This window comes from Halyomorpha halys, unplaced genomic scaffold, assembly GCF_000696795.3.
Source record: "Halyomorpha halys isolate HHAL.00 unplaced genomic scaffold, Hhal_1.1 Scaffold582.1, whole genome shotgun sequence".
In the NCBI taxonomy this organism is placed as follows: domain Eukaryota; kingdom Metazoa; phylum Arthropoda; class Insecta; order Hemiptera; family Pentatomidae; genus Halyomorpha; species Halyomorpha halys.
Genome location: NW_027115659.1, coordinates 1,052,732 through 1,078,666, shown reverse-complemented (window position 1 = coordinate 1,078,666; position 25,935 = coordinate 1,052,732). Strand labels below are relative to the sequence as shown.

The following is a 25,935-nucleotide window of genomic DNA, read 5'->3' as shown; positions in this document are numbered from 1 at the left end:
TGACATACAAACATCAGGAGTTATTACCAATAGAATAGTTACCCAAAACTTATTATCAAATTGAATAATTGTTCCTGAAATTCAACAACAACAAAAATAATACTTCAGTTTTATACGTCTGTATAGGTTTAATTAAAAATAATTTTATTTTTAATCGTATATGAGCTAAAATTGACGCATTTCATTGTAAATATTATCGATTTTTATATTAATATTTGGGCCTCCTACTGACGTAGTGATCAGAAATCTGCCCTGGCTACAAACAAAGAAGGTGAGACCTTGCACTAGAGATGGTGGCGTTGACCCTAGACCTTGCCCCGGATGGAATAGATATCGATTAGAGAACTGGCTCACGCTAGTCGACTCCTTTCCTATCGATTTCTTTTCCTTATCGACACGTGGCCACCGGCATAGTTCGCGCCTCGGCCGACACGTGTTGAGGCGCACTCGCCTTATAGGTCAGTCCTTCACTCCCCTACCGTAGTCCATTAACTAAATGGCTTTCTTCGGCCAGATGCTTCTGTAAATAAGCGTTCAATTTTATAGGAGTGGCACTTTCTTCTAAATCATCACAATGGAGTAAGGGATGAATTAGAGGTCTCTCTGACATATGTACTTTCGTGCTTTCCGTTATTTACTTTTATCCATTGTTTATTTAAATTTTTTATAATTTTTACTTGCTACTCATTTTCATTGAAACTTCGAGATATTAATGTTTTTTAGTGGATTGATTCTTAATCATCACTTTGATTCGCCGAAGCCATAAATTTTTGGTCACTCTCTTTCATTTGTCACTCAAACATTTCCGTATGACTTTTTTTTCCCGTATTCTTTATTAAAATAAAATTTGTGCTTCGTAAATATGTAATACATGAAATGCAATCATATATAGTTCACTGAGTCTTCTCCCTTTGATTGCCTTCTGGCATTATAAGGTGTTGATATCAGTCCAGCTAAGGTGGTATAGTCTAGCTATAGCATAAGGCTACGCCATGGAATTAATGGAATGTTCCGTTCGTATGGTTGATTTTTATTTTACTAGCGTTGGAACACTTTAACTCCGCATGATGAAAATAGTTTGAATATTTATTTTTCATGGTAATTATTAGATCAGGTATATTAAGTAAATGGTTTCGTTTCTATACTTCCTAACATTTTATCAGATTGTTAATAAACATTTATCACATGGATTCCCTTTTGCTTTCTCTTGTACAAAAAAAGGTTTTTTTTTTTTGTTGTATTTAATTCTGTCATATACAATATTTTAAATGGCAATAGAGGTAATAGAGAACATTCACACCTTACACAGATATAAATTAAATGATAGAATGATAAAGAGATTATTTAAAAAATAATGAAAAACATAAAGTTCAATAATTCCTTATAAACATTCAATCTTATGTACAATATTTATATTCTGCCTGTGAAACTCCGAACCAAGTTTGTCTGTCCCTCCTTCCCCCCTCCCCTCCCTCTACGTTTGAAGGAAAATGTCGTACACCAGAAGATCCTGGCTCTTCTGCCTCAGTGCCATTGGTATTAGAAGCCAATGCCAGCCTGATTCCCTATCATTTTATTAAAGTGTTAACAATCATCCTAATGTTTTTATTTAAACCATCAAAAAGGCTCGCTCATTCTGTATTAATATAAAAAATTAATATCAAATTATATGCAATATATTTATTTTGTATTTTCAATAACTTAAGCAGCTTACATTTTAATCGATTTGAAGGCACATAAATTAATACTTTCACAGACATAATCGATTTTTTATTGTATATATTATAAATTCCCTTTTTTGTGGTCCGCCCGAAAGCATGACATCTTTACCTTTTTTGAAACTAAAACCATTGTTAGGAGTACCTTGAATTTATCATGTGCTCATTAGCGTTAATAATATCTCAGAGAATAAGGGCCTCGTTATTTTCTTCAATAGAGATATTATTCAGTCGTGGTGCTTTTTATCTGAAAGGCACGCGTTTCACCAAAAATGAATGACTATATAAAAATATATTTTAATAAAGTGAATATAGATATAAAAAAATCTAAAATGTTTTTCTGTTAAAATTCCTACACTTTTTTATTAAACTAATAAAATTACCAATTTTAGTTAATAAATTATGGTTAGTTAAATAAATTGATAGTTATTGATCATAAAACAAGTAAATATTTAATTTACAACTTATTATAAAAGATTTTATATAAGATATAAAAAAAATTCAATATTTTTCAACAAAATAAAAGATATAATGAAAGGACAGTTTATTTTATATTTTTTACATTTATTAGTACATTATCGATTGGTGAATGTATGATACATTTTAATGTATCATTTGTAAACAAAAAGTGTATTAGGTTGCAATTTTTACTCTCTTTAGGGGTCATAAATTAAAAATAAATAACGAAGGATTTGGATGTTGGGTCTTAAGCATGTATGCAAACCAGCATAGCGTAACCGTTTGGACTAAGTGTTTCTCTTGCGCTTTGAAATAAATATTGACTATAATCCCTAAAAATAATAAAATTACTTTAATACAGTAAAAAAAATTTTTTTAATGTTTTCAGAAAATGACATATACTTAGGGAACCCCAGGGTTCTGCGGCACCCACTTTGGGAACCGCTGTATGTGTAGGATTTTTTTATTTAAAGATTTTTTATTGTATTGATTTTTTTCTTAATTCATTATTTTTTAAAATTATATGGCGATATAATTATCATTGCTAAAAGCTAATTAATAATTACTTAACAAATAATGAAAACCTTAGAGTTGAATTTAATCCTCGCTTTTTTTCCAAACTCCAACTTCATGACTCGACATGACAGTTATACTCCTTACTATATTTATTTTTATTGATACATTAAATCACAGTATTGATTGATTATTGATATGACTTCTTTATTCAAAATCGTTGTATCTGTTTGGAGGAAATGGTTAAAATGTGTAAAATTTATTATACGTAGTGGTATTTCCGAAATGTTGATTATAGATGAATACTTACTGTTACATCCCAACCATATCCTTACCTCAAATATGAATCTTCAGTTTCGTACTTTTTTTTGTTTTTTAACTAGGGTGTTATATTTACAGCTTTTGCTCAAGTAAAAGTAAAATATAATATATTACCTTAGTTATTCACAATTATACATTATTAAAAGTATGAAGCATTGTATTTATAATTGCCATGGGAAGTTTCAAGATTATACAATTTTAATTTTCATCATTAATTATTCATAATCCATGATCGAAATGGAATCATGATATTAGCTTTGTTTTGTTAATATATATTTATAAATTTATCGACAGGTTAATTAATATAAAATAGCTTGCTAATTTTTTTTATTGTTAAATTATTATTTTAATTTTTCTCGATAAATCATACCTTATATTAAGATTTTGAGAATCTCTTTACATCATTCGTCATACGCAATAATCTTTTTAGTATATTTATTGATTTTTCATATATTAGGATCAGTTTTACTTTAAATAAATGTGTTTTATATTTAATTGTGTTTTTCAAACAAACGATTCTTTTTGATGCATGTTTTTGAAAATATTTTTTCAGTGTTATCAATATAGGAATACAAAGATCAGACAGCAAACAGCTTAACTTTTTTTTTTATCATTGCACAATTCCCTTAATTATTGACACGCGAACTAAAATTACAGAGATATGGATTTTAATCTGAGATAAAATTCTTATCCGGGGATGGGGGGGAGGGGGGAGTGTATGAAAAGGACTTGTTGAGGGAAGCTAAATGGCTAAAGGTCTTATCTCCGTTCCGGGAAATCGTTCTAATAGTCTGCCTCAACCTGATGGGCTTCTGCTTCTTCTAGTTTGATATCGAATAAGTTTCTTCAACAATTATATTTTGTATTAGGATCACTTTAAGTTTCTTATGTAAAAAAATCAAAACAATAAATTAATTATTATTATTTAAATTTTTTTAGATCTCCTGGCTATTCACTAATTACCACAGGTCTTAATTGTCCATTATCATTCATGTGATTTTCATAAGATACAGAATCGCCAACGCTGTGTGGGGTAACGTAAACTTACAGAGACTGTGATATATTAAGTACAACTTAGGAATATTGGCAAACTCAGCCTTGATCGATATCTTTACTGAAGTCTGATAGAAGAAATTGTTTTAGTAAATAAATAAATAAAAGAATTAATAAAATTTAATGTCTAAATAACAATGTAAACTATGCTTGATCGAAATCGTCTTGATTTTTTAAAAATGAACTTTTTTTTTTTTTATCGCAATGTCTCATACTTTTTTGTATAATAAAATAATTTTATAATAATGTTAGAGTGAACCAATGGGTACTTTCTCTAAACGCCTGTGTCATACGCCATTGTGATCTTACATCAAATATACTGGTTATATTTTTAAATAAATACAGTTGTAAATAGCATTAAATAAATAAAATAATAATATATTTGAATACTATCAGTTGATTTTAGGCGAAGGCAAGTAAATGCATTAATGATGTCACAACCTTCAGCCCTGTCGAGCCATCTTCTGTTAAAAAATCTGCTTGGAATCACAGTCATTCTAGTACAATACATAACAAAAAAAATTAAAGTAAAGTTATTGTTTAACATTTTTAATGATATAGCTCTACCTAAAAATTGCACATAATTTCATTTCGATCCATGTCTCTTTTACCTTACAATTGTCATCAGTCTTGCTTACATTAAATACTTATTAAATATTATTTAGAATTAAAAAAAAACTTTAATAAAAAGAAGTTTTATAACTATAATAAAATACTGATTTGGATCGTTTTCAAGTTATTAATAATAATTTAATTAATTTCCAACAGGTTGTAAGTCATTTAATTTCCCTGTAAACAGAAACTTAATAATCACATACAAACAAAAATTGCGGGCATAGGACAATTAATTGCATTTTATTGCATTAGATTTATTTTTGTACAGAAAGTCAATCACTTACATTCTATTTAGATAAGCAGTACTAATTCATTTATGATTAATACAATGAGGATTGTATTTGATTATATTTAATAATTGTTTTATGAATTATAAATTATATTTATTTAATAAACGCATTACTAATAGCAATCATAAGATAGAGTCATACATTAAAATATCACTAAAAATGTTAAATAATAAATTTATTTTCATTTTATGTATTGTAGTAGAGTAATTATGAGTCTATGTACAGGACTAATGTAATTGAAGATGGCTTGTTAGGCCGAAACGTATTGAAAGCATTAATAACTTTGTAGTGAAGTATTAACAGGCTTATAATAATATCTTAATTCATTTCTCTCTATGTTATACCAATTGTTACTAAACATTAATAATTCATAACATAAATGTTTTGTTTCATATTACAAATTAAAATAATATTGCAGGTTAAGACTGAAACAAATTAATGACTGATGCTTAAGTTAAAGTATGAAATTAATACAAATATTTCTTTTTTCTTATCGAAATCGGTAGATAATGATAAACATAGCCTTAATTAAGGTAAAAAATATTTGTAAATTTTATTTTGAATTTGTATAAATTGGATTATATTTTATTTATATACACATATTATTTAGTTTTTTTTTTATTTTAGGGATATCTCTAGATTTTTTTTTGTATTTACAGTAAAGCAATTTAACGAATTGGTTATTATATTATATTAATTTTTGTTGTTATTACAAATATATCAATCCATTTAAATCATCATGTGTACATGTTATACTCATAAATGTTTGCATGTTCGTGTCTTCTATGTTAAACATAAAAATTTAGTTTATTATTAAGTCTATTGTTGCAGGCAAATACTAATACAAGGGGAGCTTAACTATCGGCTTTGTGTTGTCCATTGGTGATTGATCGGTTTCATATCTTACGATTAAAGTTTTTTATTTTTTTTTTTTACAGCTAGTGATATTTCTCCTGGGACGGTTAAAAAAATAAAATTCACTCCAGGTAGGTCACAAAGGATATTAAATATATTATAATTATTAAGTACATATGCGTTGCTTTTGACTTAAAACTTCTATCTAACCTGATTATGGGGTGAAGTTTTGTCATTTTAAAAGAAATTATAGCTAATTGTACTTTCCAGTGCTGTTTAAATATACGCATTATGTATTAAAGTTTTCTTAGTAAAAATATATTAAACTAGTTTGATGCTATTACTATTTACAACGGTGTTAAATCTAACTATCAACCGTAAGCCGAACTACCTTCGTCATACTCTGCTTTATTTATTTACGAGATAATCAATACTATTCCATACTTTTCCCCAAGATTATAACTCCCCTATCCGTTAAATGCTTCCTAGCTTGACCATTTTATTATTTTAAATCTTTATTATAAATATTCTTATTTTAATTTTATTGTTTTTTATTATTATTGCTATTTAGTAGTGTTAAGATAACGAGATGTTTTCAGTATTACACTTCGAAGAGTGGGGTAGTTCAGTGAGTAAATTACAGAACTACTAATTTTCAGGACCTGGGTTAGAATCCGGCTGTGGAAGATATATTTATTTTTTTATTGCGGGTTCAGGAACCCTCGTGGGTTACAACCAGCCTCTATAAAATGAGTACTCTTCGTTAGGGAAAAATCTAGTGGTAGAGCATGATCTTGAAAAAATGATTTCCTTGCACGACTGTTGTTCAAGAAACAATACTTCTTTACAAAAGACTAAACTCCTGACCCTTCTTATATACTCGTATATGTATAACCGATTATAGATGATCACATTGCATATTATACTAAGTATATTAATGTATCATATCTTAGATATATACTATTGCGACAAACTTTTTTTTTTTTTTCAATTTTTGTAATAAGCTTATTAGTTTTTCTCAGATTTGTTCTCGTTCATAGCGAGTACCAATTCATCTTCGTGCGTATTCATGCTTCAGATATAATATATCATATATTATATATCCAAATACAGAATATAATAAAATCTCCCGAGACCTGCTGCGATACTTCGGCGTCGCCTTCAAGTCGCGATATTAACACTTGGAAACTTGCCTCTATGTGTGAAATCTTTCATATATCGCCATAACATTATATGTAGTTCAGTATTGCATCTGCCTGAGTGAGCCATTATATATTAGTTTCCTATCACACTTTAATATACAGACTTTTGGAAAATCGTTATTAAAAAATTGTTGGAAAACATAAATTTTGAAATAAAATGAATAAGTTTTAGCTGTAGAATTTTTATTTGCCAAAAAACCTTTAATTTTGAAAAAAAAAAAAGACTTCTCACATGTTCAAGTCCAGCTTATTTAAAAAATATTTTTTCTATCTTCAAGGATCGGGATACTGTCCTAGAGTATATCTAGCTCTCATGATCTCATAATAGTTAGGTAAACATAGGATAAGGTTATCCTGAAATGTTTTCTGAGGAAATATATTCAGCGTGATTACTTCCTTGTTCAATCGTTTGCCACAATGAAGTAGCACGTATGCTTAACTAGCTCAAACGATGATGAGACTGTAGTGGTATATACAATATATATAATAAATAAATAAATAATAAAGGCTTTGTGAATACGAAGGCTCGATGCCAAAACCACCTTTCGCTGTCTACATACATCAGTCCAGTGCCACCCGTCCAAACACAAAGGTGCCAAATCAGTCTTGACGCAGTCCTCCAACCCACGCTCCGGTCTACTCCTGTTACGTTTTCCTATCGGTTCAATGTTTATTAATATTTTAGGGATTCGTTCGTTACGAAACCCTACAACCTTACCCACCGCTCTTATTTGCCGCGATAATATTATCTGAATTATATTAACCGGGTTTAGTTCCTTCAATTCTATGTAGCATTCTAAATGCTCCGTGTAACACTTTTTCGGCCCGGGTACAAATTATAAATTGTATTTTTAAAGTGGTAATTATATTATCATTTGCTAAAAACAAACTAGGAGTTTTTGACCTGCGGTCGTAGCATAGCAACCACTTCTTCCCTTTTTTTGCTTGTTCTTTGCCTCAATAAGAAGAACAAGATCAATCATTTACAAGGGAGCCGACAGTTCCACACGGTTCGTAAAGTGCAGTGACAACTTCCTTAACAGCCCGTACTCGAATAGAAAATTGCATTTATAATGGAGTTACAAAGTTGTTATAAAGTTAAGAGAGAGACTAACTTTTAGCCAATTAAACATTTATCTGGCGCACTCCTACCCCGGGGCGCCCACGGCTTTCTGAATCAACGAAACTCCTACAGATTGTGTTGTCAGGCTCATCCCAAAGAGGTTTATATTTATAATTCTCTTTTCAAATCATCTTTATACATAAAATGTATATTAAAAAAACAAACTTATAAGCCTCTTAGGTCGGTCCCTGTATTTTCGATATTTTTAGTACGTTTTATAATTCTGGTTGTTTCATTCATTTGTTGTTTGGTGTTAGTTGTTCTTTTTTGGGTTTAACAGTCCTAATTTGGCAGCAGTGCGTTGTTACGTGGAGGTATTACGTATGCTTCTGCGACTAATACAAAAAAAAAAATTTGCGTATATTATGGCATTTGTTTAATCCTGGACACAATTTTATTTAGGGTTGTCAAGTGCAGCACAATGCTCGGTTGAGCATCTTATTGATGTGCATGTACCTCATCTGTCCGGCACCTCATACAACGCATCCGTCCCTCTTTGATACACTTGTCTGGTTCAGCACTAGGTTAGGTCTCTTCTTCCATCAGACGAGAGAAGTCCGGCTCGGCGAGGGCGATTATCCCGATCTTTCTCAACAACATGGCTCGATGTCATTCCATGCTAGTGCAATCCACCACCACATGTGTCTGCTGTTTCAATAACTCCATGTATGTGATAGCGATCAATTTCCTTTCTGAACCTTTGCAGTTTTCCTCGGAACTCTCCATGGCCTGTTAGGACCCGGAAGCTCCATTAGTCACTCATGTAGATGTAGCTTTCAGTTTTGTCTGAGCTGTGGGTGAAAATTGGTCTTCTCCTCCACTGGAATCTAATACATCCCGATAATCTTCTATCTCAGCTCAACCGTTTCTAACCGCCTGCTCCAGTGGATGGGAGAAGCATCGGAGCGCGTCAGTTAGGTCCGACCATCGTATTCCAATTAAGCCGAAGAAAGCCGAATGACAGTTGGATTCTATCTCGATGTGTACTAATAAGGAAGAATTTGAGTTATTCAGATACAAATAAAGTTAGTTTTAATTATTTAAATTAATGATAATCGCATTTTATAAGTCAGCGAAGTAGGTGCCATTGTTGGTTATATAAAGTCAGAAACGTCTCATGTATATACACAAATGTGTGTATAAATTGCCAAATAAACAAATATAAAGTTTTTTTTAGATTAGTTTTCCAAAGACAATATTTTCTAAATTAGTTTTCCTATGACAGTATTTTTTAGACTAGTACTCCAATAAAAATATTTTCTAGATTAGTATTCCAATGAAAATATTTTCTAGATTCGTTTTCCAATGACAGTATTGTGTAGATTAGTTTTCCAATGAAAATATTTTTTAGTATAATTTTCCAAAGACAATATTTTCTGGATTAGTTTTCCAATGACAATATTTTCTATATTCGTTTTCCCATACAAATATTTTCTAGATTCGTTTTCCAAAGACAATATTTTCTGGATTAGTTTTCCAATGACAATATTTTCTAGATTAGTGTTCCAATGACAATATTTTCAAGATTAATTTTCCAATGACAGTATTTTCTAGATTAGTTTTACTATGACAGTATTTACTAGACTAGTACTCCAATAAAAATATTTTCTAGATTAGTATTCCAATGAAAATATTTTCTAGATTCGTTTTCCAATGACAGTATTGTGTAGATTAGTTTTCCAATGAAAATATTTTTTAGTATAATTTTCCAAAGACAATATTTTCTGGATTAGTTTTCCAATGACAATATTTTCTATATTCGTTTTCCCATACAAATATTTTCTATATTCGTTTCCCATACAAATATTTTCTAGATTCGTTTTCCAATGACAATATTTTCAAGATTAATTTTCCAATGACAGTATTTTCTAGACTTGTACTCCGATGAAAATATTTTCTAGTTCAGTTTACCAATGAAAATATTTTCTAGATATATTCTTGGGGTCATGGCTCCGAGAGCACTTCGGAACGTTGTGGGTTCGATTCACACCTTGTGCAGATATTATTTATTTTTCAGCGGTTCCAAGAAATGAATCTTAACACTCCCACTTTGGTTAGTGCGGGGCATCAACTTCAAAGTAACTACTAGACTTTGGTAAAAAGGACCACTAATTACCTAGTTGTACTAATACCTATATATGAAATGTATTGTAGGGCAAGGTATTTCGAATTCCAGTTTTCGGTGAAAATACACGTTTTGATGTCACTTGGGTCCAAATTAATTAAATTATCAAGTCTAGCAAAATGATCTGCGCGTGGGTGGGTATATACCAGATACATGTTAGCAACTTTTTCGATAAAATTAACTGACTGAAAGTGCCACTTTAAAGAGTAGATTTTTCGCACTTTTTGGATTTTCTAAAAATGGCTCTAACAATTTTAATTAACTCGGTTAATTAATTAATTAATGTTAGATATTAATTAATGTCAGATACATTTTATTCTCATTGAAGTAGTCTGACAGGGCTCAAGTGCAGATTCTTTAAAAAATATTTCTCTGCAACATAATCAGCTGACCTTATAGTTACCATTAAGAAAAAAACGGATGGTTATGAACTATGAAAGGATTTGATAATTAACTTATATACGAGCTTTCGATACCTTTCTTGTTTTTTTTCTGTTTATTCTTATGATATTTTCCAATCTTTATCTTTGTTTTGGTTTATTAGCTTTGAAATTGTTCAAATGTTTTTTTTATTGGAAAAGATCCGTTGAGAGCAATAAATCTGTAATTGGCTGTTTACAATTGGAATGAGATCGATGGTGAGAGAGTGTTAGTACAAATCCAGTTAGAGAGGGCCTGATAAATTTGCCTGAATATATCGAATGGTTGGAACATTCTTCTCCGATTTCAGTTCAGCATTCATTCCATAACGTAACTCGTATATTACCTTATTTATCATTTACAACCAAGTTCCAACTGTTTCTCATGCCTTAATTTTTGTTGTTGTCTGAATTGACTTGTTTTAGTTCTTAATAATGCTATAAAAACAATGAAAACTAGATACCTGTGCACTGGCATTGTGTGTTCACGTTAAACTGCGAACTTTTATTGCTGATAATCGCTAACATTCATTCTTTAATTTATTTATATTGTTAAATTAAAGTATCGTTCTTGCATAACGTGATAAAGTTCATTAAGACTCGGATGGCTGACTGTGTTAAAAGAGATATTTTATATCAATATAGCAGAGTTGAGATAAGATAAGATAACAATTAATTTTACTATAAATTATCTATTTTAAATAACATTTATTTTTGATTTAATTATTTTTTCTTTTATTGTAAAAGCTAAAAATTTAATAACATGCTAGAATCCTACATAACCGGTCCTTGTTTGTTCGGAGCATTGGATTAAGTGGCACTGAAAAAGATCATAAAGAATAAAAGTTGTGAAAACAATAATACTACAGTTGTTTATACACTGTAACATACATTGTAAATTTAATAATTTATCTAGAGATATTATTATTTAAATGATTCGACAAATTAACTTATACTAATTATATATTAACCTGTATATTTAATTGTATATTATCATTTAATTATTACTTGAGTTAAATTAAGATTAGAATTTTTTTTTTTAATACTCCGGATCCACCGGCTTTCCCGTTTGACGGATGACGTTTCGGTCCTTCCTTGGGCAAGTACCTTAATTAAAACTTACTGTTAAAATCAATGAATAGTAAATAATTTTGGTATATACTTTATTACTTCTAGTTTATAAATTTACTTTTTCTAAAACCTTTTTTTTAATATTTAGTTTTGTAATATTCGGTAATGTAGGATGGTCCTTCGGGCCGGATGATTATAGTTTTGAATAAAATTAGTTCATCAACATCCCTTCAAATTAGGTTTTACATTAGGTGATCACTTTCATATCAAAATTAAATAAATCAATTAAATATTGTAAATATTTATATTATTTAAAATTTGTATACAATTTTCACAACCTTCTGATTACAATAATGTATGTTTTAGATGGTTATTTCGTCCCGGATTAATTGATTTCTCAATAGATCCTATATTTATTTAAGAGAGTTATTATCGGATGCCCGTATCCACACAGCAGCCAGAGGGTTAACCACCGAATGGGTTGAGGGTGGGGAGGTTGTTATGTTGTGGTTGCTAGGGGATGCGCAGGCACCACCCTTCAGTCTCCGACCTGTAGTCCCCGTGGTAGGATTCTCATTCATCGGTAAATGTTTTTCGTCTCACTTACTGCATTTTATCAAGCATCTTTTCTCGTCGCAGTGGTCCATTATATCGTACTATTCTCGAAATAGAGGGAGCCATGTATTACATAAAACATGTTAATATTTATGTATTTAAATCACCAAAAACTTATCAAAATTTATAAATAATTTTAAAGTCATTAGGATTCATACTTACATTAATTAATTAAATCAACCTATCGAATTTCGGAGTTATTTCAATCACAGTATTAGGTTAAATTTGACAAAAATTTAATAACGTCAGAATAGGAATTGCTTTGAATTTAATAATAATTTCACAAATTATTTACTTATACATACATATATATTTAATAGATATACCTTATTTTTATTTAAATCGTGCGGTAGATTTCTTTATCAGTTCGTAAAATTATTCATTACTAAAATTTAGTAGAAAAAAAAATTTATGTTTTTTTCTCTTCTGATCTCCAATTTTGATTCTGATCGCTGATCCTTTTTTTTTATATCCCCATAAATGTTTGATATTTATGTACGACACAATTGGATGTTTTATCGTCTCCATTTGATTTCGAATATCAAATTACCTATTATGTAAATGATTCATTTAATTGCTGTGGGGTGTTATGTGAAATACTGAACCACCTTTTATCGCATTTAATGAATGTTAGTTCGCCTAAATCCTGAATTTTGTTCGACTGATAGTGACTGGATTCGGAAAAAGTTATTTGGAATTTAAATAATTTTATTTAAAATTAAATAATTATTCCCTATTAATACCTTTAAATAAGAATTATTCCTATAAATAAATGAATATTATTCTATTTTTAATGTCATCTGATGAATTTTATCGTCAGTTAGCATCATCGCATTATTCATTAATTAAAATTTATAAAAACATTTTTTTTTTCCCATTTGATCTTCATTGTTGCTGTTTTTTTTTAAATGGATTTATAAAAGTTTGTTTAGTAAATGAGACATTTGAATTGAAATTGTATAAAAATAAAAAGGTGGTTTTCTAAATGTTTTGATGATTGTAGGTGATTTTAGTTTATGCGGGATTTTTTTTTTATACTTATATTTGAATATCTTTTATGGCAGTGAAAATATATCAGTTCCTTTTAATCTTTATACTTACTACTTATATAACAAAATACATTTAAATAATTTCTTATTTATTTACTCTTTATGTCTCATTCTGTGAAGAATTTTAAATTTGTTGATAAAAATAAAAAATATATATATATTTTTTTTCCAATATAGGTTATTTGTGACAATTATTCTTTCCTCCACGCATATATTAGATACACGGGTATGCATGAAATAATATTATTTTCTAGTATAATTAAATTAAATTCTAGCAATAGAATTTTATTTATATTATAAAAAATTTTAAATAGATACATTGAATAAATTTGAAGATTTTCTGTGGCTCAGTTTACATATAAAGGTAATTTGATAATTTGAATAGCTCTGTTGAATCATGACGCTATAAAAATCAGAATTCCATTCAATGAATTTACTCTTTTTAATTAATTTTGTCGTTTTATCTATTAGTAAAGGAACTTTTTTTATCCTTAAAAACTAATTGAAATTTCAAAGTCATTCTAACTTTTTTCCCTTCACCTCTTTATGAACCTTAGACATTTGTAGAAGCGAATTGAGTTTCAAGTCTTTTTTTTAATTCTATTTTGTGTAAATTAGTCATTATTGTAATAGATTATTTATTTGTTTTCTTATAAAAATTATCTGGTATTTTTAAATCAGTAATTATTTTTATAGTATAAATGGGTAGATATTTTTTTCGTTGTTTTCATAAATATTTTCAGGCTTTACATTTCGCTTATTATTCTAAATTAACAAAATAAATAAAATACTGAAATCTCATTTATGAAATATGGAACATTATTGTAAGAAATGAATTCATGATAGTTATTTTTTAGATTACACTTTAAAAAAAAACAAAAGATAATTTTTGCAAGTTCATTGCTGTCTAACTATCTTGATAAAAATTAATTTTTTGTTTCTGCATTACTAATTATATTAAATAGCAACATATTATAAAATAACGTAAATATGTGGTTCTTTATAAATCTTTTTTTATTTTTTGGATTGGAAAGAATAAATTAAGATAGTAAAAATATTAATTAAATTAAAAATAATAGTGTTTTTATTTGATTTAATATTTATTTTTAATCTTAGAAAAAGAATTCTAATCGTTGTGAAATAAAAATTTTGAAAAACGGTAAAGAAAATTCCCTGAATTATGTTTTCAATAATATTCGGTGTTGACAAAAAAAATTAACGGTGTAGAAAAAAATATTGAAATAAAAAAGTAAAATGAAATTTAGAAACAAAGTATTCTGAAGGGTAATTATTACTTTTAGAAATTGTTAATTTATTAACTAAAATATTTATTTCGCTTTTCCTTCATCCTGTTTTTAATTATTAACAGTTACTACCGTCCGTAGTACTTGAATACTTCAAGGTCAGATTATTTGATTTTATTATATTAAAGAATATTATTTTTTTATGTAAAGATTTTCTGAACTAGTCGGTAAGTTAACATATTACTGGAAAGTTTCATGTTTTATTTTCTTCAAATTTAAGATTTAAAATTTAAAAAGAATTCGGTTTTTCCTCTATTAGAATTAAGTTTTTAAATTTTTATTTCATTTAAGTTAAAAATAATTTTGAGATGGGACGCAAAGCAACAGGTGAACAGGTGTTAGTGGTCCCGATAAATCATTTATTGATTGGTGTCCTTGGTTAATGTCCCGTTTTATCACCCTCCCATCGTAATATCAAACTGTATTAGTGCCATGATACCACTTTAAATAGCTTTTTATATATAATAAAATTATTAACGAAATACGAGAACAAACATTTATTTTCTTGCAAATGTACGTTCAAACCAAGAATATTGTAATATTGTAAAAGATTGTGTATTGTACTTTCTCTTTTGAAACAAAAGAAAATATATATTATATTTTTATTTGTATTTATGTTGATGTAAACATTATTTGGGGAAAAATGAATTTTTAAATGAAATTCGTCATTACTTTTGTACTAGATCGATTTTATTAAAAATACAAAACAAGAAAAATATATTTTTTTCTAATTAAATAAAAAATTACTGAACAATGTTGTGAATTTTACGTTGTTTTTAAATGGTTGGGTTTCCTTGGATCTTTATTAATTAATTTTATAATTTTTCTACCGAAAGTCAATATATCCAATTTAGGAAAGTTATTATTTAACAATTATTAATTTAAATAATGTAAGTGTTAATTTATAGCACCTCTTTGACTAGGAAAGGTTTAAATTTTGAAATAAACTAAACAAGTTATTGGTATATAATTTTAATTTGAAAAAAAATCTTTCTTTTGATAGAAAACTTCTCATTTATTTTTTTTCATTCAAACTAATATTTTTTTTAAATAGTGCTACCACCTTTTAGTTGATTAAGATTCAATCTATCGATTGTTCATCATACTTCGATTTTTAAAATATTTAATTAATTTGGGCAAATTAGTTGTTCCCCACCTCAAGAGTAGATAGGGTTAAATGAATATAAAGTGATGGTGTTATTGAATTAATGTGTAAAAAAAACCATTAAGCAAATAAACCATTTAGCAGATGTTTGAATCGAGGAAATGAATAAAAAAAAATTGGCATATTGAAAGAAAAAAATATATTACTGTAATAAGTGAACTAAATAAATAAATAAAGTTTTGTGAATATTGAATTGGCGAAATAATTTTCATTCTGGGACTGAGAATTATAATCGTATAAAACCGAGATCAAAATAACATTTTGCTTGTAATAACAAAGTAGTCAAAAACATTGGCAAATAAAAAACTTGAATACAATTTAAAAAATAAATATAATTTCTTCATATATCTGCAAAGGGCTGGTATTTAAGATGGTTTAATTTTTTAAGTTAAACATTTTTTAAATTATAAGAGGATGTGTTAAGAATTAGAGTTCGGTAGTGAATTCCAAAAAGTTGTATCAAGAATGATTTTTATTAAGAAAGTTTCAGAATGTATAAGTCAGTATATTATGATCATATGTTGGAGAATTTGATAGGTGAACTTTATTGCTCTTATGGTGAAAAGAGGAAAAATATTTAATTTTTTTAATCGTAGGATTGAATGGCATTGTGGAGTTATGGCTGTTAAAAATCAGGATGACGTAGAGATATATTTAGTAAGAAATTAGACTAAATCCTAAGACCTTTGAGATGAATCTTGCTAAGCGATTCATTAATCTCCTTTGCCTCATCTCGAGCTTACCTGATGATTCTCCAGATGGATAGAAAATTATTAGGCATACGAGGAGTTGACGGTTCGAACTCGTGATTTCAGGAGTTGTTCGAGAATTGAGACGGTTTTCAGTTTGATTTTAACAAAGGACTTTATTTGGTCCGGCTAGAAAATGAATTTTCATTACTGATATATTCAACAGTTAAGACTTTGAGTTGCATTAAGTTACGTTAGAAGATTTCCCTTCCAAATCCACATTTAGTTACCTCCTGGTAACTTTTTTTTTTATAAAATCCTGATCTGTCATTTGGTTATTGTTGTCAGTATCTAGAGATTTTTTTTTACTTACTAGCGAGTTTTTTTTATTAGTATCTATACTTTATTTCAATAAACTGAAAATATTTCAGTTTTGGTAGAGGTCAATGAAATCATAAGCCTTTTCTAAATCAATATAAAATGAATGGGGTATACCGTTGTATTTCCTTTCTAATTTTTCCATTTAGACAATATTTAATCTATTGGTTTCATTTTAAACCACATAGTCATCGATAATTTTCTTCGTGTATTTTAGGTCACTAAACACGTTATCCGATGTGTGGATTAATGTAAATATTCTATCATGTTGAGGTTATGCGATTTCGGAGGATGGAAGTTTGGACGGAATCAGATGCCTCCACCGAGCATGCTATAAAATATTTTAACAAGTTAAATCATTGAATAGACCGTGGAAATTACTGGAAACTTACCGTGTGGTTTTAGGCAGTTCGGCTACTGATCAAATATTTTCCTTTCGACAAATAATGGAACGAATAATATATATTAAGTTGTTTATCAACTTTATTTCGAATTCAAAAAGGCTTTTGATTCTATTGTCTGCCCGAAGCCGTATGATATTTTAATGAAGTAGGAAAACAAAAGAATTTAGTTGATCTAGTTGAAATCGTCAATATTTCATTATTATATCAGATTCAATACATTACCCCAACTTCCTCTGTTTTTATAAGTTTAACCTGGATTTAACTCCGAGTGGTGAAATGCAAGTGATTGGGTATGGTATTGATTCAATGCTATTTGGCAATGAAAATTTAAATGAATGCAACATCGTTGATGGTATCCGGAAAAAAGAAGGTATCGAAATAAATGTGAGATAAAAAAAAAAAAAATTGATGAAAATATTTTTATGTCCATACTCCGTTTAAGAAATTGATGTATTTGGTGTCCGTGGTATCTAGGAAAAATAATATTGAAGAGGAACTATAAATGAAGAAATTGTTGTTTTTCTCGTTTATAAATGATATTTGCCGGAGATGTGTGAATGAACTGGGCAATTCAGGTGGTAAGACAATGCGGGCTTGTGTGAACTGCATGTGAAGGGTATAATCGAGGTGATAACGTCTCGACGCTTCTGTAAGGTTGCACGGTTTGGTACGAACGTATCGCTAGATCGTTAATTAGAGCTAAATCAACGGGTTAACGTCCGAGGGGGAAAATGAAACGCGGGTAGGAGGATTGTATTGAGTCAGACCACACTTGGATTGGACGGAAATCGCTCGAATGAGTCGTGAATGGAGCGATTAGTGGTATTCCTATTGAACAGTCGGGTTCACTGAGCCTTTATTTGTAAACAGGATCATTTTGGAGATTCATTACGTCCTTTTCAGCCTATATTATAAATTATTTATAATATAATTATCATTATTATTATTGGCTCATCCTTTGTGCAATATTACACGGAAGAGGCAGATTGCAATTATAAGTATCTTTATGACCAGTGAACAAGGGAATGGGGAATCGTGGAAATTGCCATTTGAACCCCTCGAGTAGTTAGGCCTCATTTAACTTTTGAAAGGCCGTTAAATTCGCAGTCCTTTCTGATTACTTTAATAAAAAATCAGCATGGCGACCTCATTACTACTAATAACAAATTTTTCTGAGAAAGATTTAAACTGATAAGGTCTCATTATATTTTTAATGATATTTTCCGGAAGATGGGAGGCGGGGAGGAAAGGTCACCATGATTAAATTCTGCCTCCAAACATATTAAATATTGATTTTGAATAATATCCTATTGTCTAATAATCTTCCTTATCCTATATTTAGACTTAGTCTTGCGTTAATTTGAAATTAAGAAGAATTTAGGTTGTAATATTTTTCCTAAAATTTAATAACATTATTTTATTTCCTTATTTTTATGAACTAAAGCAGCTTATGGGGTCCAGCACGAAATTCATTTCTATGCCATGTATTCGAGTATAAGAATTTTATTTTAACATTTTATCATACGTTTATATTTTATATATTTATCATTAAAAAAAATATAAATCAATCTTACGTTATCTAATAGGATTTAAAAATAAAAATTATATCTTATGTATAAAAAAAACAAACATACATATTTATTATTAATTCAGATTGAATATGATTGCACAAATTTATTAAAATGTGAAAATTTCAAAAATATTCGAAGCAATTGGATTTTCGTAAGAAATTCAATGAATTTTTAGAAAATATATTTGTTTTAACCCCTTGCCAGATTTTCTTTAAATTTTATATTTCTTATTTATTTTTATTTTTCATTTATTATTTTTCCTCGAATATAGGCCGATCCTCTTCTTCAACAAAAATTTTGGGTGCTTAAATTTGGTGCTATGTAGATAATAAGATATAAAAATATTATAATGAAGTTTTGGTTTAGAGCATATATATATTTTTTTTTACAAACACTGATTTATGAAAGGTCTTAATTTTGTTCTACTTGTTTTTTTCTTCGTTCTACTTCGAGCCCAAATATAGGTTGACCCCTCATTTTACCGATTTCATAAAAGAAAACCTATGTATTCGCTCTAATAAAAATAATATAACATATAACGATGTGTTAATTCGGGTTATTAGCATAAGACAATTAGTTTATTTAGATTGTACTAAATACATTTTTATTATGGATACTTTATTTATATATTTATAGATTATAGATAAATACTGTTATTTATATATTTAATTTAAAAGTGGTTTTCAATTACGAAAAAATATTTTAATTTGTATATTTTGATCTAAAAATAAATGCAGAGCGATGTATTATATAAATGATTCTGTATTAATTTTATCTATGTTATATTTCTCTTAAAATGACTTCTGACGTAGTTATTCAGTTCCTCGATGGGATATTTAATTTATTCAGGATGAAGTTTATTTATGAACCAGTTTTATTTCAACGATTGATTTCTAGTTTACCTTGCTGAATTTAGTGGACCACTGCGACGTTAGACTTGAATTATTTATGACTGACTTTCTCTCTACGCCTCAATATTTAAGTAATTGCGTTTCTTTCTTTTGTTTTGTTTCATTATTATTTTAAATCTATCAGTGAAGTTCTGATCAATCAGTATAGGAAGATAGCCTTAAAATAAAATATTTACATGCGTATTTGTTTCCAACAACAACCCAAATAATATCATTTGAACTGACTTTGAGAAGCACTATGAACAAAATAGTAGTGGTTAAAAAAAAGAAGTTATATTCATCAGAAATTTTGTTTTTATCAACAATGCACATTAACGCGTTCTCTACTTTCTGTAGACTTGTCTTATTTATTTCATGTCGAGCCACTCCGTAAAATCTAAATACTTTTTATGACCGACTAATTTTACATAATTATTTATAATAAATCTTGAATAGTGCTGTTAAAGACGATTATTTTTCTGATATCATTTTCTTCCATAATATAAAAACTTTTATTTTAAATCTGTTTCAAGCTCCCATTAAAATTAATTAAATTTCATCCGTTTTTTCTTAGATGCAGCGCTTTGAAGTTAAGTTATACAAATATAGAGTTACAACGAACATACTGACTATACGCCTTGAATTTATCGGAAATACTTTAAGACTATTGTTAACATGACATTAAATATGCGATCTATGTTTATTTATGTTGATAACGCTAAATCACTATGCAGTTGTTAATAGTTTTTTCGTGTTTAACTTGGAACAATACCTTTAGCTAAGTATGTAAAATAACTATTGTAATATTATTTTACTCAGTTACATTAACGTTAAAGGCGTAGAGAGGTGCATGGTACAGTTATTTCGTAATATGTTATCCTCCTATTTTTTCACGGTGTAAAGGAGTTGGCAGTGAAGGAATCCGTTGAAGATGTCTGGTGGCTGGGGTCTCCCTCCACGATGTCCTATTAGGCCAGTCTACGGTATGTATATCATTGGCATTTCATTTTAAAAATGTATAAGATTTATTTTATTTTTTTTAATTACAAACTTGGGATATTGAAACATCAGTTACTTTGTTTTGAGAGTCGTGTTTCACCTTATTGGGTGAATATTATATTTTATTAAAATTTTCGTATCCGATGTTATTAGTTACTGAAGGCAGATTCATATTCATGAGAACAATACACCATAAAAGTTATTTTATGTGTCAGATTTTTAATGAAATATATGTGCGTGATCTGTCCAGATACTATGATGGATTGGAAATTCCTAGAATATTATTAAGTACTATTTTAAATGCACGATATTTGCTTCAACATTGGCATTTTTATTTTTTTATGTGACATAAAAGCTATCATTTATTATGTCCATGAATGCAGATTTACTTACCCAATCCGTCTGTTTTTTTTTTCCAAAACATGTTAGGTTTAAATCTCATTTTTCCTGGATTTATTTGTTTTTTTTTGCTTATAGTTCATATTCCCTAACAGAGTTAAACTTGTTAAATAATGATTTTGAATATTAAACTATATTATTATGTGATTATTTGTATATTTCTTCACCATGAAAACAGTGACGTATAGCTTTAAGTTGAGCACTGTTTATCTTCATTTTTTCCATTCGAAAATGTACTACTATTGGTCTTCATTGGACTATTATTCAATAGACAGGATAGACAATTAACAATAATAGTTATTTTGAGATAAATTATAAGGAACTTCAATTTTCAAATAAATTCTTTCCGAATTCATTTATTTAAAATGTAATCTATGAACATTTCCTACTACAGAAAAAAAGAGACTACTATTTTAGTACGCGGTAGCCACGGAGTAAAATGCGTGGCTACTAACTACAAGGGTCCGAGTTGGAATCCGGCTAAGTAGAAATTTTTTTTCTGTTACACTGTAGCCGTGAGTCAACTCCTGTGGGTTCTGGGCCCCTCCTGGGGTCCATCTAGCCTCTTAAATTGGGTACTTTTAATTGGGTAAAAATCTTAAAAAGATTCGGACCAAATCACTTCCTTGCACACCTGTTAGTCTAGTAACAGTACTTCTTTACAAAGTACTGAACCCTTTACAGGGGTTGTAGCTGTACAGATTTCAATTTTCAATTTTTAATCTCTTTTTTTATTTGTTTGTTTCTATAACGCTTGTTTATTTCCTCCTACTGTTATCTCGTTGCATTTTTAAAACTTTCTGTTTTGTTTTTTTCTTTAATAATATAGCTCAGTTACAATACCAATTCACTCAGTTATAATACTGTCTGCATTTTCTTACTGTATTTGTATTTTAATACCAAAACTAATGGTAGTAAATAAGCTACACTACTTAAACATTTTTTTTTTTAAATTTATTTATTGATATTTACAACTGTATACACATATATACAACAAGTAAATTTGCTGTAGGTGACATAGTAACATGATAAAAACATGTGGAGAATCTACCCACTAATAGAACTCCAATAACATTTCTAGAGAAGATCTCGAGGCCATCTTCTTTTCAGACGCCTAGGAGGATTATTAGGTAATGAAGGAGAAGCCAGGTTAGAAACGAGTGGATTTGGGTGGTTGAGAAGTTAATTATGGAAGGAACGGTATCTGGCCAAATCGGCAACATATGGAATATTGAGGTCCTGATGGATTGTGACAAAGTAAGGAGCATTAAGGATTTTACGAAGGATTTTGGACTGTAAGGATTGGATTCTGGAGGAATTTGATGGTTTAGTGGAGCCCCAAAGCTCAACTCCGTATGTCCAGATAGGCCTTATAATAGTCATGTAGATCAGTCTTTTGTAATGGATTGGCAATTTAGACCGTTTGTCTAGTAAATGTTGCAATAGTCGGAATCTACGAGCAGTTTCTTGTCTTTTTAGTCTTGTATGAGGATTCCATGTCAGTCGTTTGTGGAGATGTCCGTCCTAAGTAACGGATCTGTTCGACAGGAATAAGTGGGGTATTTTTAAAGGATATTGTAGGGGAAGAGGTCATAGGTTTACGTCGAAGGGTAAATGTGATTTGGTGGGATTTATTGGAATTTATTTTAATCCTCCAGTTTTGGCACCATTCTTCAAGGGTGGTGATGTGGGATTGGAGGGTTTGATGTAAGGATCATTGTTCACTGACAATAGACATACTTAAACAGTAAAATTTTAATTAATATATCCCAATAGTATAACGCTGGGGAAAACGTTGTGTATTTATGTAATTGTTTCCTTTATTTTTGATATTTGATATTTTCATATTTTTTTTCTTCTTCGAATGAGTTTTCCGACGAATTACACTATATAGGAATTCCGGCCTACAATTACGGTTTATATTCTGGCGTATAAATATTTCTACATTTGTCGCTGTATTTGTATTTTATCATAAATTAATTAATTAGCCAGGTTGGGCAAATTGTTCCTTGTACTTAACAAACAGTAGAGTCAATTTCATCAAACCACTTTTAGTTTTTGTTTGCATATTACTTTATAAATTGGCCATACATAAAGTCATATCGCTGGCCCAGAAGTATAATCACTAACTGCGTACTTATAACTCATAACTGTGTGCGTACTTATAAATCATAACTGTGTGCGTACTTATAACTCATAACTGTGTGCGTACTTATAAATCATAACTGTAAAATGTTTTTTTCTTCTGTCGGAATGGGAGATCAATAGTTAATAAATTAAAGTAACGGATCTTTCCTCCCATGCAAAATTAAGTACAATTATGTGGATCTCTAACAAATAATAAATGCATTTTTGGGCTTACCAAGAGTATAAAGTGAAGTTTACAGTTGTGTCATACTTCTAGAGCAACGACTGGCTGTTTAATTTGTAATAAATAGTCAGTTATAATAGTTTTTAATGTAAGACGTGTGTATTTATATATTTTATTGTATTTGTATTTAATAATAAATAAATGGATTAGATACGTTTGAAAAAAATAAATAAATAAAGACATTTATAAATCATTTACATTAAAGTCAGGTTCCTTGAACTTAACTGGTGATAGATCCACCAAACCACTTTAAAATTTTTTTTATTTAATTGTACATATTGCTTTTTAAATTGTCTGATAAAACTATACGTGTATCTTATTTATAATAATTATTATATATAATAGTTCATGGAGTATACAAATTTTTTTTTTGGTGGGGCTTACATGTTTGATATAACCGTTACATTATATATTTTTTTAACAGTTGATTGTAGGGGGTTATAGTCTCGTACAAAAGACACCCCTAACTATATACAATGTTATAATTAAAAGAAAAAAAAATACGATAAAATAAATAGATAAGAATAATGCTTCTTAATAAAAGAAAAAAGTAAAATTAATAACAATAAATAACGACATTTGTAGACTTAATAAAACAAACAATTGCCCCCTAATGGTAAAAAGAAACAAGTTAATTTGAAAAAAAAAAAAGACAAGAGAAGAAAAAAATTAATAATAATAAGTAAAATAGAAGTAGTGTGAATAATAGAATAATTAAATATAGAATTTATAACAGAATGTTCTTCTCCAGCCTGGGCTTCAGTCTTCGGGTTGAGGTTGGGTTTCCCAGGTTGGAGGTCACTGCTCCTTTAACGGTCGGCAACCGGGAGTGCAACTTCAGGAACCGTTTTTGATGTAATCCTCTATTGACTCCAATTGTAATTCCCGATGTAATTGGCTATTTCTTATAAACCAAGGAGCATTTACTGCGATTCTTAGGACTTTATTTTGAAAAGATTCTTTTTTTCCTCTTCGTAAACGATGCCGCTCCCCAGACTTCACAGCCGTACATCAGCAGTGGCCTGAGAATTGTTTTAAATATGAAAACAGGTTGTAATTTGGAATTTCTGTTTAGGATAGGATATAGCATTGCTAACCTTGCGTAGGTTTGAGTTAGTTTGATGTTGATATGGTGATTCCAGGTAAGGCGGCGATCTAGGTGAATTCCCAGGTATCTTACTGTTTCATTGACAGGATTCCATTTCACATTTTTACCTTTGAGGATTAGTTCCGGTGGGTCTGGTGGGCGTCGAAGAGTAAAAACTTTTGAGTTACATTTTTCAATGTGAAATATTGTTCTAGATCATTAAGGTGACTTTGCAAAGTGTTTCTAGCGATAGTTATGTCATGATGAGAGAACACAGCTTTATCGTCGGCGAACATAATTAATTTAATATAAATATAATAGTTAAATTTAAATCTTATTATAACATCCATTTACGGGAGATTGGGTTTGAAGTTCATTCTTTTGTGATTAAATTTATTCCGGAATTATTTTTGAAACGAATTCTTTTATAATAATTTATATATAATTACAAGCAGTAATAATTTCCATTTTATTACATAAGATACAAGATTAGTATGAAGCTGTGTATTGGTGCGGCACTGTAGAGAGCTAGATGTATAATTGATAGACCATTAGATCAATAGGAAAGGTTTTGTTTGAAGAAGCTAGCATCAGAGGGTCTGCCCTATACCTCCGCTGAGGCTTGCGTTCAGTTCAATATCTAAATATGACAATTGTGCTTGTTCCATTTTAAGATTCTCAATTGTGTTTACCCTTTCGGATTGGTGGAAGGGTCCAGAATGATGATGGAATTCATTACATTTTATATATTTTATAGCTTTCATTAAAATCTCTTTTATCATTGAAATTACTCAACAATTGGCTTTGTCGTTGTAGAGGTTCTATTTATCTTGATTTATCTTTATCTTTTTATTATCTTGCATTCATGATTATTAATTACAGGATTGCAATTTTTTATTATTGTAATAGACTTTTCTTTATAAAATTGATATTATTTGGTCATCAATAAATTATGGTAAGTGGTAATAATAATAAATTTAATAATGTTGGACATGTAATAGTATCTTGATGGGCATTTTGAAATAGAGTTGTAGTTGTTCAGCCGGTGGTACATTATATAGCGGCCTTGGCGGTGACCTGAGCAGATTCGATAAGCAACCGCTGACCTGTGATGTCACAATAACATTTCATCTCCTCCGTCTTTCAAGGGGATTACCTCTAGTGATATTCTTTAAATAAATAAAATATTTACTAAGCATATATCTCAGTAAAGCTCTCTCTCTCTCTCTCTCTATATATATATATATATA

General features: G+C 29.2%; 1 protein-coding gene across 9 annotated transcripts in view; it reads left to right on the top strand.

Moving 5' to 3' along the window:
* Positions 1-25,935, top strand: part of Dys (Dystrophin) — a 349,452-nt gene that overhangs the window by 5,591 nt on the left and 317,926 nt on the right. For 4 of the 9 annotated variants that reach the window (XM_067052671.1, XM_067052672.1, XM_067052669.1 and 1 more), the window contains exon 1: positions 20,735-20,812. The exons of 1 other annotated variant lie outside the window; for it this stretch is intronic. In XM_067052671.1, the coding sequence (XP_066908772.1) occupies positions 20,761-20,812 (52 nt within the window). In that variant the 5' untranslated portion in view covers positions 20,735-20,760. Of the gene's footprint in view, positions 1-5,907; positions 5,956-20,733; positions 20,813-25,935 lie in introns of those variants that run through there. 4 more of the 9 variants (XM_067052668.1, XM_067052664.1, XM_067052665.1 and 1 more) reach the window with 2 other exon arrangements.